Raw genomic sequence first — 14,010 nt, forward strand, 5'->3', positions numbered from 1 at the left:
TGTATTTTAGATAGATCACGCTTAATGTACTATAGAGTATGGATTGGAAAGGATAGCTGGGGATGGCAATTAAGAGGCTAATATAGTAGATTATGCAGAAATTGAGCCAAGTCATTGACAGGAGTGAAGAAGAATAATTCATCTGTGAAATACTTGAGAGGTAGGCTTGGCTAGATACATGGAAGGACGAATAAAAGGATGACTCTTAAGATTTATGACTTAAGGTAGTTAAATGAAATAAAAGATAATGGCATTCATCAAGATAATGTATGTAGAAGGAGCACAGTTAATTCTGCTTCTGGAAATGGGTTTTTAAAGTGTATATTAATTATACAGAGTAATGAATTTCATAATGACATTTCCATGCATATGAATAATGCACTTTGATCATATTTACCCCCTCTCTTGTGCTTTCTTACTCCCTTTTCTCCTCCCACATCCCTAATAGTTTCCCTTTTATGTTCAGGCCCTCCCCTCCCCCAAGTTCCACATATGAGAGAAAACATGTAATACCTGTCCTTGTGAGCTGAGCTGACTTATTTCATTTAACATGATGATCTCCAATTCCATCTTTTCCTACAAATGACATCATATTACATGTGATTTTGACCAACCACAGTCAAAAAAATACTAAATTTTTTAGGGCTGGTGGAGTGGATCAAGTGGTAGAGCACCTGCCTACCAAGTGTTAGGCCCTGAGTTTAAACCCTGGTACCATCCAATAAAAAGAATAAAAAATTCAAATATATATGTGTGTGTATATATATATATATATATATATATATATATATATATATATACACATACACACACACACTTACTTATGTTAAAATTTTTAAAAATCAAAAGAAATTTCAAGACAAAAAATTAAATTCCATGTACATTACATAACTCAGTTGATGGGAAAAGCTCTCAGGTCAGACCTGTGTTATTATCAGTTGTGTTAAAATCATTATGTGATCTGCTGATTGTTTCCCTGCTTGTAATTTTGTGAAAATATGCCTCCCAAAAACCAAGTGGGTGCTGGACTCTAGTGACTTCATACCTGTAATCCTACCTACTTGGGAAGCTGAGATCAGGAGGATCACAGTTTGAAGCCAGCCTGGGAAAATAGTTCAAGAGATCCCATCTCCAAAAAGAAACCAGAGCAAAATGGACTGGAGCTGTGGCTCAAGCAGTAGAGAGCCTGTTTTGAAAGTATGAAGCCCTGAGTTCAAACCCCAGTCCCACTAAAAAAAAAAAAAAAAAAAAAAGCAAATGGTGCCCAAAAAGCAAGATAAAAGTTAATGTGCTTAGTTTAAATGATAAAAGTGAAAATTTTAGATTTGTTGAAAGGTAGTATGGCTTATCTTTAGCGAAAGTCAAATGTTGTTACATAAAAAAAGTGAATAAAGTATCTGCAGTACAGTACCAAACTCAATGTATCCTGAGCATTTGGGGTCTTTTCCTCAGCAGTGGTTGTCTTGGAACCATATACCACAGACACCAAGGGTCTGGTATAATTTCATTCTTTATGGCTGTCTACAACTCCATTGTATAAATAGATCACATTTTCTTTATTCATACATCAGTTGATGGATACCTGTGCTGATCTGTACCTTGGCTATTGTGAATAGTAAATATTATAAATAGTCAAGCATAGGTATGTAGGTACCTCTGTAGTAAACTGACTTTGATTCTTTTAGGTGTATACCGAGAAGTGATAAAGCTGTAGAATATGGTAGTTCTATTTTTTTTTTTTTGGTGGTCCTGGGGGTTTGAACTAAGGGCCTTGCACTTGCTAGTCAAGCACTCTATGCTTGAGCCACACCCTTTTTGCTTTAATTATTTTTCAATAGGGTCTCACACTTTTGCCTGGCACTGACCTTAGATGGTGATCCGATCCTCCTACCTACACTTCCCACGTTGCAGGGATTACAGGCATGATCCACCATGCCTGGTTCCTATCTTTAACTTTGAGGAACCTCCATACTGATTTCCATAGTGGCTGTACTCATTTACATTCCCACCAACAGTGTATAGGGGTTCCTTTTTCCCTGCATCCTTGCCAACATTTTTTTCTTGATGATAGCTGTTCTGACTTCAGTAAAATGGGATCTCAATGTAGTTTTGATATGCATTTCCTTGATGGCTAAAGATGTTGAACATTTTTTCATGAATTTATTGGCTATTTGTACTTATTCATTTGAAAAGTGTCTGTTCCATTCACTTACCCATTTATTATTAAGCATTCTTTTAGTGTTTAATATTTTGATATCTTTATATAGTCTAGATATCAGTCACCCATCAGGTGAATAGCTGGCAAAGATTTTCTTCCATTCTATAGACTATCTCTTTACTCTCTTGACTGCTGCTTTTGCCTTGCAGAAGTTTTTTAGTTTAATACAATCCCATTTGTTCATTTTTGGTGTTCCTGAGCTATTGGAGTCCTATTCGGAACATCATTACCTGTGCCTTGATGAAGTATTTCCCCTGTTTATTTCTCTAGTAGTATAACATTTCAGTTCTTACAAGGTCTTCGGTCCATTTTGAGTTGATTTTCATACAGGGTGAGAGATGAGGATCAAGTTTCAGTTTTCTGCCTGTGGAGATCCACTTTTTCCCAGCACCACTTGTTACAGAGGCTGTCTTTTTTCCAAAGTATGTTTTTTGCACATTTGTCAAGAATCAGATGACTGTACCTATGTGAGATTATTTATGAGTATTCTGTTCCATTGGTCTACCTGTGGCTTTTGTTTCAGGACCATGCTGTTTTTGTTACTATGACTTTTTAGTAAATAATTCGAAGTCAGGTATTTATACCTCCTGCATTGCTCTTTTTGCTCAGACCTGCTTTGAGTATTCAGGGATTTTTGTGTTTTCCATATAAGTTTTAAGATTTTTTTCTGATTTTGTGAAGAATGTCACTGGGGTTTTGATGGGAATTACATTGAATCTATAGTTTTTGGTAGTACAGCCATTTTAACTATATTGATTATGCTGAACATAGGAGGTCTTTTCATCTTCTAGTGTCTTCTTCAGTTTCTTTCAGTGCTTTATAGTTTTCATTGTAGAGCTCTTTAACATCTTTGGTTACATTTATGCCTAGGTGCTTTGGGGTTTTTTTTAAGGCTATTGTGAATGAGATTGTTCTACTGACTACTTTTTCAGTGAATTTATTGTTGGTGTATAGAAAAGCTACTGGTTTCTGTATGTTGATTTTGAAGCCTGCTGCTTTGCTGAAAGTGTTTGTCAGCTCTAGGAGTCTTCTGGTAGAATCTTTGGGGTCTTTTAAGGATAGGCTAATATCATCTGCAAACCAGGATAATTTGAGGAAGAACTTGATTATGGTATGTAATCTTTTAAATGTATTGGTGAATTCAGTTTGTAAGTATTTCATTGAGATTTTTGTATCTTCATAAAGAAAATTGTTAATACAATTTTCTTTTTTGTTATGTCCTTGTCTTGTCTTGGTTATCAGTTTAATACTGGCTTCATAGAATGAGTTTGGAAACACTCCTTCCCTTCCTATTTCATGGAATAGTTTGAGGAGCATTGGTGCTAATTCTTTAAAGGTGTGGTAGAATTCAACAGTGGATTAGTCCCATTCTGGACTTTTCTTTGTTGGGAGCCTTTTTTTTTTTGGCAGTACTACAGCAGTTTGAACTTAGGGCCAGGTGCTGTACCACTTGAGCCAGCTCTTTTTTTTTGGTACTGGGGTTTGAGGGGTCTCCACCAGCCCTTTCTTGTGTTGGGTATTTTCAAGACTGGGTCCCATAAAGTATTTGCCTGGGGCTGGATTTGAACCATGATCTTCCTGATCTCTGCCTCCTGAGTAGCTAGTATTACAGATGTGAGCCACCAGTGCCCAGCTGTGAGGTTATTACTGCTTCAGTGACATTTCTTGTTACAGATTTGTTTAGGTTTTTTATGTCCTCTTGATTCAGTTTTGGTAGGTTCTATGGACTTAGAAACTTACACATTTCTTCTATATTTTCTAATATACTAGGGTTTAATTTCTCAAAGCATTCTCTAATGATCCTCTAGATTTCAGTGGTATCTGTTGTAATATTTTCATGTCTAATTTTATTGATTTGAATCGTCTGTGTCTTTTGGCTAGTCTGGCTAACAAAGGTTTTATCAATCTTATCTTTTCAGAGAACCAGATCTTTGTTTCATTCTTTGATCCTTTGTAGTGTTCTTTTGGTTTCTGTTTCATTAATTTCAGCTCTGATTTTTATTATTTCTTCCCTTCTAGATTTGGGTTTGGGTTGTTCTTGTCTTTTTTAGAGCTTGAAGTGAATCATTAGGTTATTTGAGATCATTGTGATTTTTTAAAATATAGGTACTCATTTATAAACTTTTCTTACAATTGCATTTGCTGTATCCCATAGATTCTGGCAAGTGGTGTTTTCATTTTCATTTCATTGTAGGAAGTTTTAAATTTCTCCGTTGATTTCTTCATTGAGCCACTGACCTTTCAAAAGCATATTGTTCAGTCTCCGTGTGTTTGTACATTTTCTATGTACATTTTGCTGTTAATTTCTAGTTTTATTCCATTATTATCTGATAAGATAGAAGAAATTATTTAAATGTTTTTGTATTGAAGACTTATTTTATGGCCTAAAATGTGATCTATTTTGGAGAAAGTTCCATAGGCTTTTGAGAAGAATATATATGCACAGCTATTGGATGGAATATTCTGTAGATGACTCTTAAATGCAGTTTAACTCTGAAGTGTACTCGGTTAGTTTCTTGCCTGGATGATCCATATTATTGAGAGTAGTATTGAGAGTAGGGTTTTACTCTCCCACTGTTATTGTATCTATTTGCCTTTTTTTATGCCCCGCAGTCTTTGCTTTATGAAATTGGGTGTACTAATATTAATGCATATCGTATATATTTATAATTATTACATGTTCTTGATAGATTGCTCCCTTTATTAACAAGAAGTAACCTTCTTCATGTCTTCTGACTAATTTTGGCTTGACTTACTTTGTCAGATATGAGTATTGTTGCTCCAGCTTGCTTTCAGATCCTCTATGCTTAGAATATCATTTTCCATATTTTAACTTTCAATCTGTGAGTGTCTTTATCAGTGAGGTGTGTTTTGTGGAGATAGCTAACAGTTGAATCTTTTATTTTAATTGGAGAATTAAGAACATTTATATTTAGGGTTATTATTGAGAGGTAAATGTTAATTCCTGTATTTTTTCCTGGTTGATTTGAGTATTCTTTGTTGTTTTCTTTCTCCCTTACTCATCTTAGAGGTTTGTTTGTTTACTGAGTTGGACATGTTGTTCACTGATTCTTCTCATGAAATTTATTCTTTCCTCAGCTCTTCTCCCTCATCTCTGTGTTGTAGGATTCCTTTTATATTCTGCAGTGCTGACATAGAAGTGATGAATTGCTTTAGTTCATACTTACCTTGGAAGGTCTTTGTTTCTCCATCAATTTTAAAGGACAGCTTTGCTGTATATAGTAATTTTTGGTTGACAGTTTTTATTCTCTGGTCTTGAAATATATCATTTCATGCTTTCCTGGATTATATGACTTCTGCTGAAAAGTCTGCTGTAATTCTGATAAGTTTGTCTTTGAAACTAACTTGGAGATTTTGTTGCAGTCTTCAATATTCCTTCTTTGTATGATTGGCATTTTAACTATAATGTGACATGGAGATATTCTTTTCTGGTCATGTCTGTTTGGGGTTCTGAATGCCTCCTGTGCTTGGATGTCCATATATTTCCCTAGATTTGGGAAATTTGCTGTTATATTTTTAGTGGATGGGTTTTCTATGTCTTTAGTTTGTATCATAGCTCCTTCTTCTTCCCTGTGGATTCTTAGGGTTTGGCCTCTTGATCATGTCCCAGAATTCTTGTTCAAACCCCAGTCCTACCAAAAAAACCTACCAGATTTTTTGAAAATTTGTAGTTATGATTGCATTTTTAAAAACTGTGTGAATGTAATAATTCCTCAAACTTATCTTCAACCCCTGGTACTTTTTCTTCTGCTTGATCTAGTTTGTTGGTGAAGCTTTCCATTGAGGGATTTTTTTGGGGGGGTGGGGGGAGGCAGATTGAACTCAGGGCCTTGCACTTGCTTGGCAGGCACTCTACCACTTGAGCCACTACACCAGCCCTTTTTGTGTTGGCTGTTTTTGAGATACAGTTTTGCTTTATGCCTTGGCTAGCCTGGATTGCATTCCTTTTCGTGCTTCCCTATGTAGCTGAACATACTATTATGCCTAGCCATCAGTTAAGACAGAGTTTTGTGAGCTTTTTTGCCCAGGCCAGCCTCAAACTGTGATCCTCTCAATCCCTACCTCCAGATTGCAGGTTTGAGCCACTGTTCTCTGCTCCATTGTTTTTTTATTTGATTTATTGAGCTTTTCATTTCTAAGATTTTATGTGGTTTCTTTTTTTTTCCCCAGAACCTCTTTGCTGAATTTTTTTATCCAAATTGGTAAAATTTCTCATCCAAGTCTTGAATTGACTTCCTTACTTCATCTGTTTATTTGAATCCACTTTGAGGTCATTGATCATCTTTAAAACTATACTTTTGAATTCCTTGTCCAACCACTTAGCCATATCAGTATCTGAGGAATTACGAACTTTTGAAGGAGTCATATTGCCTTGCTTTTTTCATATTTCTGTGTTTTCACATTGCAGTTTGCACATCTGTTGGGATAGATATCTCTTCTGATTTTCCATAATGATCTTCATAGTAGGCAACCTTCTCTTGAGATCTCAATCCCCACTACCACTCAGAGGAGAAAAGGTAGACTGTAGTAATAACAACTCCTTAAAAACAAACCAGACATTTAAATGTAGTAATAAACAATTTGCAACATCAGCTACATCCTCAGTAAGGATAAAAAAGGAGCTAGCATACTTTTAGGATAAACTGAGAATTTAAAAGTTAGTAACGATAAGTGTTAAGCAATAAAATAAGAGGGATAAGAAAGGAAAAAGAGAAAGGATCAAGATAAGGAGAGGAAAAGTATATGGGATGCAGGTATAAGAAATAATAGTGAGGGAAAACACAATAAAACAATACAGAGCCAGACAAAACAATCAAAAAAAAAAAAAGATGAGTCAGTATTTTCCTCGCTTAGGAGATACAAAATGGAGATACTTTGTTTTTTCTCCAAGCTTGTTGGTTTGCAGTTTAGTTGATGTGGTGGTTAGGGGTGTTATAAGTCGATTTCTTTCACACTCTTAGAGCCCCAGAGACACTTGGTGGAAATGTAAAGAGTAGCCCTCAAGCTGCTCTCACCAGTGCAACCCAAAGACTGCCCAGTTGGATGCCTTCTCACACCAGAGGTATTATGCTAGTGCATCTTAGGAAATGCCTGAAGAGTCTGAGTTTCTGCCAAGTGTGTCTGGGGCTCTGAGAGTGTAGACAGGACCAAAATAATCTGTGCTGTGGGGCGAGGTACAGTGCTGAATGATCCTGCAGAACCTTGCCATCGCCAGTCTCTATCCTAGGTGACCTGACACCCTTCCCCATTCATAGCTCATCTCTTCTCAGAGGTCATCCTGCAGCTCCCAGGTATAAGCAACCTCTACTTCCCTCTGAAATATGGCCCACACTTCCCACCATGTATATCTGTGTCCACAAATATACATCCAAGTCACAGTTTCCTGGACCCATACTGATTCTTAGGGTGATCACTCACTTAGCTACTGAGGAGTGGGAAGACTTTGGGACTTGTAGATACAAAATTGTAAGGGTTCTATTCTCCCTAGCCCAAAAGGCTTGACCATAAGACCTCTCTAAAGATGATTCCCCACCATGACACAGGTGAGCAAAGCAGGAAGTACAGGAGGCCCTTTCTCCAGCTTCTGTTTGCTGCTGAGATCACAGATCTCCCATTTTTAAACTTTATTATTTTTTTTGGAGGGTCAGATTGTACACCTGTGGAGCTCATCAAGTCTTTCCTTTTATTCTTTTGCCTAAAGGCTGACTGAGGAGGGGATTCCCCCAGCTTCCTACTATTTTGCCTAGCACCTGATGTTAGTGCCCATTGTTTCTTTTACTAATCTAAAGTTCAATATTTCTGAATTTTCCTGGTCTCTAACGTATTGTTTACTGTAGCACTCCTGTGCCCGTCCACACCACACCTGATGTTTTGGGGGCATAGGAAAGTGCTTGGTGTCTCTAATCTCTCATCTTCCCAACGTCCTTCACTGGAAATGTTGAGTTTGAGATGCTTATTTTCAATTTGAGGAGACAAAAGGTACCTATTTTATCTACTTAAAGAGATAGTAATTTTACATATATACATACACACAAACAAGAAATATGAACTATATGACTGGGACCAGTATTACCTTAGACTAGTGAAAAACACACCAGGTATTAACAAAATGGGGGATAGAAAATCTAGAGAACAGTAAACAACCATTACTTTATTACAAAATACCTATTTCTTACCTGTTTCAATTCTTGTTCAAATCAATCATGTGTAAGTTAAACTAGCATGTGTCCCAATAACTAGACTTGCTGTCCATTTTGAAGGTATGTAAGTATTTTTTCTTTTCTATGGTAATTGTCTGTAGTATTCTCTTTCCACAGTTCAGAGAAGGCAAGCACTGTTTCAACAATAAAGCATCTTCGTATGTCAGCAGAAACATATTTAACAAGTACTATTTGGACATAAGTATTAAATAACATTAAACCCCCAGGTTTGAAAAGTTTTACCAGTATGTTTTTACCCATGCCTTGTTTTCCCCTGTATTTCCATATCTGGTTCTAAAAACAGCCCAAGAGGGCACTTACAAACTGTTGATTATGCAGTAAAACAGGAGTTGACAAGGTTGTCCCTTGGGTTTTTTTTTTAAAACTCATCCACCTTAAGGAAGTGAATTTCACGATAGCCTTTTGTTGTTACAGGAGGAGAAGCAGGATGGCATGTTGGAAAAAGCATGTACTTAAGAGGGAAAACTTTTATTGGTACTCTTGGCTAAGTTACCTAACCTCGTAGAGAGCCTAAATCCCTCATATATAAGGTGGGGTAGTAGTACCTACCTCATAGGATGCTTAGGAAGATTGCATACATTACTGGGTATTAAAGTGTCTAGCATGTAATGAATAGCCAGTAAATACTGTCATGTATTGCCTTTCTTTCTCCACTTCTTCCTGTTCTGGGCTCCCTGTCCTCTATTTGACTTTATTATTTGCCTCCTGAATGTTTTGCAAGATTTATTGATTTCCTTTTCATTTCCACAATTCGGTAACTTCTCATTTCTGGGAAATTTTTCCTACCTGAACATTTTCTGTTACGTCTAGAGATAAAGTGAAGAACCAGATAGTTTTGTGTTAGGTATTTGCATAAAATTTTTAAAAATGAGTAGCAAATACCTCTTTGTATTTTACATACCTTTTTTCAAAAGGTTTTTATTTTATGAGCACTGTGAATACATGATTTTAATGCTATATGTAATTTTAACCTTATTTAAACAAATTAATTTTCTATTTGAAGTAGTTAATACTGAAAAGTTTCAGTGTGGTGTGTATACACACACATTAAATACTTGCTCTTTGGAATTTAATTTTCATGTTCAGTATATTAAATGGTTACTCTTTGTTTAAAAATGTTTTTATTTTAGATGGTGGATATGTGGCAGTAAATAAAATTGAGTCTTTTTGAAGTTTGCTTTCTAAAGTAAAGTTTTTTCATGCATAAAATTGATAAAAATTTTTGTATTTTTTATTTTGCTTATATGTACATACATTCTCTATGTTTAGGGACTTTTGTTGTAATAGATTATTTAAGGGACTATTTGAAGCTATAGCTCTGATTTTCAAATGCTGAAATCCTTAAATATTTGTTTCATTACTTTTGCTGTGTTCTATGAAGTTACTGTTTTATTTGCTGAAATTTATTTTATATAGAATATACTAGCATTGGAGATGTAGCACTGGCTTAGTTTGAGAATATTTTTTGTTCATTCAGTATGTACTCTCTTAGACTCTCTCTTATACCAACCTGGCATAGGAATTTGAATCCAGGTCTAGATCCAGTGTGTATTCATGATATTATGTGTATTCACAGTTGGACACTAGAACTGTAGAGATCAATAGATTGTCAAGAAAATAAGGATATGTTTAGATTTAGTAACTAAGGAGTGGTTATTAATAATCTTGGAAAGAATTTTTTTTAAATATGTTAGAAGAAAAGCTTATTACAGGGGCTAAGGAAATTGAAGTATCAAGTATAAATGATTTTTGTTGGCAGTTTGGTAGTAAGTGGAAAGAGGAGACTGACCCATAGGTTTGAAAATATATCAGAAACAGAGAGGTAACTTCAAAATCAGGGATATGTGAAAGGTTTTAAGAGAGCACAAGGAGATGGAGATCAAGTGATTAAATACCATGAAGAGAGAGGAGATAATTAATGCCATAATGTATGCGATAAATCAAAGAAGATAGTGCTAAGGCATGAGTAAAAGAGGTTTGGAATTTGTAGAAGGAAAATTTTCATTTGCAAGAGAAGAAAATAAAAGTGATTGAAAATAAAAGTTTTTAAGATGGAGAAAGTTAGCCTTTAATCTTCACATAAAGTTGAAGTTTGGGTCATTTGATGAATGGAGCAGAGTGAGAGGGAGATGGGAACTTTTGCAGGGAAAATATTGAAACACATGTTGAAATCAATGAGTCATAACAGTGACTCCTCCATTGAAGTTAGCATGTATTTTATAGAGACCAGTAATGTCCTAAAGTGGGAGTTGGCAAACTACAAATTGAAGACCATATTCAGCTCATGTAGCTTGTGAACTAAGAATTATTTTTGTTAATTGGTTGTAAAAAATAAAACAAAGCAGAATGTGTGCCAGAGACCATATATGACCTTCAAAGCCTGAAATATTTACTGTCTGGTCTTTTATAGAACAAGATGCTAACCCCTGTTTTATAGCTTTCTCTGGTTTTATAGACCAGAGAAAGCAGATAACTTAGAGGCTAGAGTTGACACACTGGACATGATTAAAGATCAAGGGGTGTTAAAGGAAGGGATACTACTAGTTGGGGGTGTTGGTGGAGGTGGACAGTTGGGTACAGGTTGAATAAGGAGTAAGAAAAGCCAGAAGACAGCTAATAGGTTGGATGAAAATGTAGGAAACTTGAGAATGAGAATGTAAAATATAGTGGTTTGAAACAAAGGTCACAAGTAAGGAAGTTGGAGGTGGAGAAAGGGGACACAGTTGTTTGACTTGGAGATAGAAGAGTTCCAGAAATTGCAAGAATAATCATTTCAGGGGTAGCTGAAATTTTTAGTCAGAAGGTCAGAGTGATAAAGCATCAAAAGTATGATGGCAAAAATCCTGAATATGATGACAAGGAGATTATGTAAGAAGAACTAATATGAGTTAAGTTACTGACATTTTTAAAATGGGAAATAAACCTAGATTGTGAGGTACATGATCATAATGAGGTAAGAATAGGCCAATGTAAGTAGGTGTGAACTGCTTATAAATGACAGAGAAAGTGATGGTGGCAGTTAAGTGGTCCCATGTTTGCCCTAGTAAATGAGGTAGGTTGCCACTTCCTCTTGATTTGGTAAGTGATAGAAGGTAGGTAAAAAAAGGCTGCAGAAAAATGTAATACTTTCTATCACAGATTAGATTTACACATAAATAGTCTATGAGTATGGGAGGAGCAAAGCAGTAGATTGTTTTAAGTTGTAAAATAAAGCCCTCAAAAGAACTGTGGTTGATTTTTTAACAGATGAATGTTTCATAGCTCTTCCTTGTAATAAATTTTTAGTTGACACTTGTACTTTTTACTATGCAAAATTCATTTTTGTAATAATGGAATTGTCAGGGGATTAATGCTAAAACTATCTCTTTATTTACCTGTGAACATAGACAAAAGTAACCTGGCAGATAATCTTCATTCAGAATATTAAAATTGGATTGGGCTACCAGGTAACTAGTAGCTACAAATTACTCAGGTATTACAGTAGCCTTTCCATGATATTAATGTAGAATCTGTATTGTAGTATATGAAAATTATTTGATACATATATAGGAATATAAAATGTATTCTAGCCTTAAATATATATAATTTTTATTTTTCAATTATACCTCAATAAAGCTGAAAAAAAATCCAGGAACAGAGGAGTCACCAGGCCTCTGAAAAAGGAAGAAGGAACCCTAGGTAGTTGCTTTATTTTTCTATATTGATTTACAAGATGATTTCTGTACATAGCATAATTGGGTAGTGTTTTCTGAAAGAAAGACCCTTTTCTGTGTTAAGAAAAAAAATGATAGTAGCCAAAGGGTAAATTGCTAGAAATTTTCACTGTGCTAAGTCAAAGTTACTGGTTATTTTTATAAAAAGCCTGTTAATTTTTTTCTGGAGAATTATACTATTTCCTGATAATATGAAATCTTAAAATACCTAAGACATTTAAAATGATACCTTTAAGTGGCTTTCAGTGAATAACCTTTGGGAACAGTCTTAAAGATTAACTTAAACTTTTATAGAGTCATATGCTTATGACAATGCCTTAATTATGTCATTTACTTTAATGTTTTGTTGCTGTGTTTTTTCTTAGTTCCACCTGCAAAGAAGGTAACCAAAACACAGTCCTCCCTTTCTGAAGGGACCCAGCAGCCAATGCAGTCTTCACAGGAAACTGTCGCGATACTACCAACACAACAGATAAGGAAATCAAGTCGAATTAAACCAACAGCACATACTTCAGTTCCCAAGAAGGGCAGTTGTCTCAAAAATGTAACACCAAGGAAAAAAAAGGTTAGTCATATCTCCTGCTAATTTGTATTATAGGTCTCTGCAGTCCCTTATTTTAACGTACAGTTTAGGAACTTGCTTAGACTCCATAGGCTCTTGAAAGCCTCACGTGGCTATTGAGAGATTGTTTCCCCCACCCCTTGGGTAAACTTGAAGCTTCTTATTTGATGTTCTACTTCTAAACCACCTCAGAAGTACAGAGTGGGTGTGTTTATGTTCAGGCTAGTTAATTTAAAACCTAGTATACTTTTAAAACCATCAATATGAAGTACATGTTAAATACATAAATTACACCTCAATAAATTGGTGGGGGATACAGGAGGCATTAATTTTATAAATTCAGTAATGCTGGAATTACAACCTACTGACCTGACTCCCCCCACAAAAAAAATCCTTAAAACCTAGAAATAGTAGAAAAAAGTAGCTAACTTACAATAAGACACTGGAGAATGAATGGAAGCAGATTCTGGTGGCAGGGAGATTAGACACCAAGAGGAAGGGAAGGGTGTTACATAAAGTGAGTTTTCATTTTTGTCATTTTAAACCTTGGGTCAGGTGTGCTTCATGTAGCATGTTAGGAAGCAGTGGTATTGGTGGAAAAACTACAGTTTATCTGGCCTAGGGAACCTAGAAAACAGAAGTCAGGGAAACCAGCTGCTGAAGACAAAGGACATACCTTGGAAGGAAAAGAGCCAAAGAGGGTATTCCAAACTCTTGTCTACCAGCATCTCTGACACACTACTGATCCAAGTATGTATGGATCACACAGAAACTAGCTTAGTTAAAGTAAAAGGTCTGCACTGAGGCTGGAGTTAGGCCTAAGATCCGAGTCTAAACTTTAAATCCAACCAAGATAATTAGTAGCTAAAACAAATGAAATAATAATCATCAAGAAAAATAGAACTCAGAAACTGTACAAATTAGCATTCATAATGTCTGGTAAAATTGCCAAAATACAATGACATGGTAAAATGAAACACATTTTCAATAGAAAAGAAATTTAACTGAGACAGACCCCAATATGACCCAGATAGTAGAACTAGCAAACAAAAAATTTAAACTGATTATTGAAAATGTCCTTGGTAAAAAAGTTAAAAACATATGTACATATAATTGCAGTGATTAAAAATACAGGCCATCTTAAGAGAAATAAGGGATAGAAAGGAGCCAAATGGAAATCCAGAAACTGAAAAGTATAATATCTAAAATAAAATATTCACTGGACATAATTAACTAGAATTGAGTGGAGGTAACAGAAGAAAAAGTAAATCAACT

At 35.4% G+C, this 14,010-nt stretch overlaps 1 protein-coding gene across 3 annotated transcripts in view; it reads left to right on the top strand.

Moving 5' to 3' along the window:
- The window catches only part of Scml2 (Scm polycomb group protein like 2), a 93,783-nt gene that overhangs the window by 55,547 nt on the left and 24,226 nt on the right, over positions 1–14,010 (top strand). For 2 of the 3 annotated variants that reach the window (XM_074062393.1, XM_074062394.1), the window contains exons 8-9: positions 12,076–12,138; positions 12,539–12,738. In XM_074062393.1, the coding sequence (XP_073918494.1) occupies positions 12,076–12,138; positions 12,539–12,738 (263 nt within the window). The remainder of the gene's footprint in view (positions 1–12,075; positions 12,139–12,538; positions 12,739–14,010) is intronic. The other variant, XM_020152201.2, reaches the window with a different exon arrangement.

This window comes from Castor canadensis, chromosome X (genome assembly GCF_047511655.1).
Source record: "Castor canadensis chromosome X, mCasCan1.hap1v2, whole genome shotgun sequence".
Lineage (NCBI taxonomy): Eukaryota > Metazoa > Chordata > Mammalia > Rodentia > Castoridae > Castor > Castor canadensis.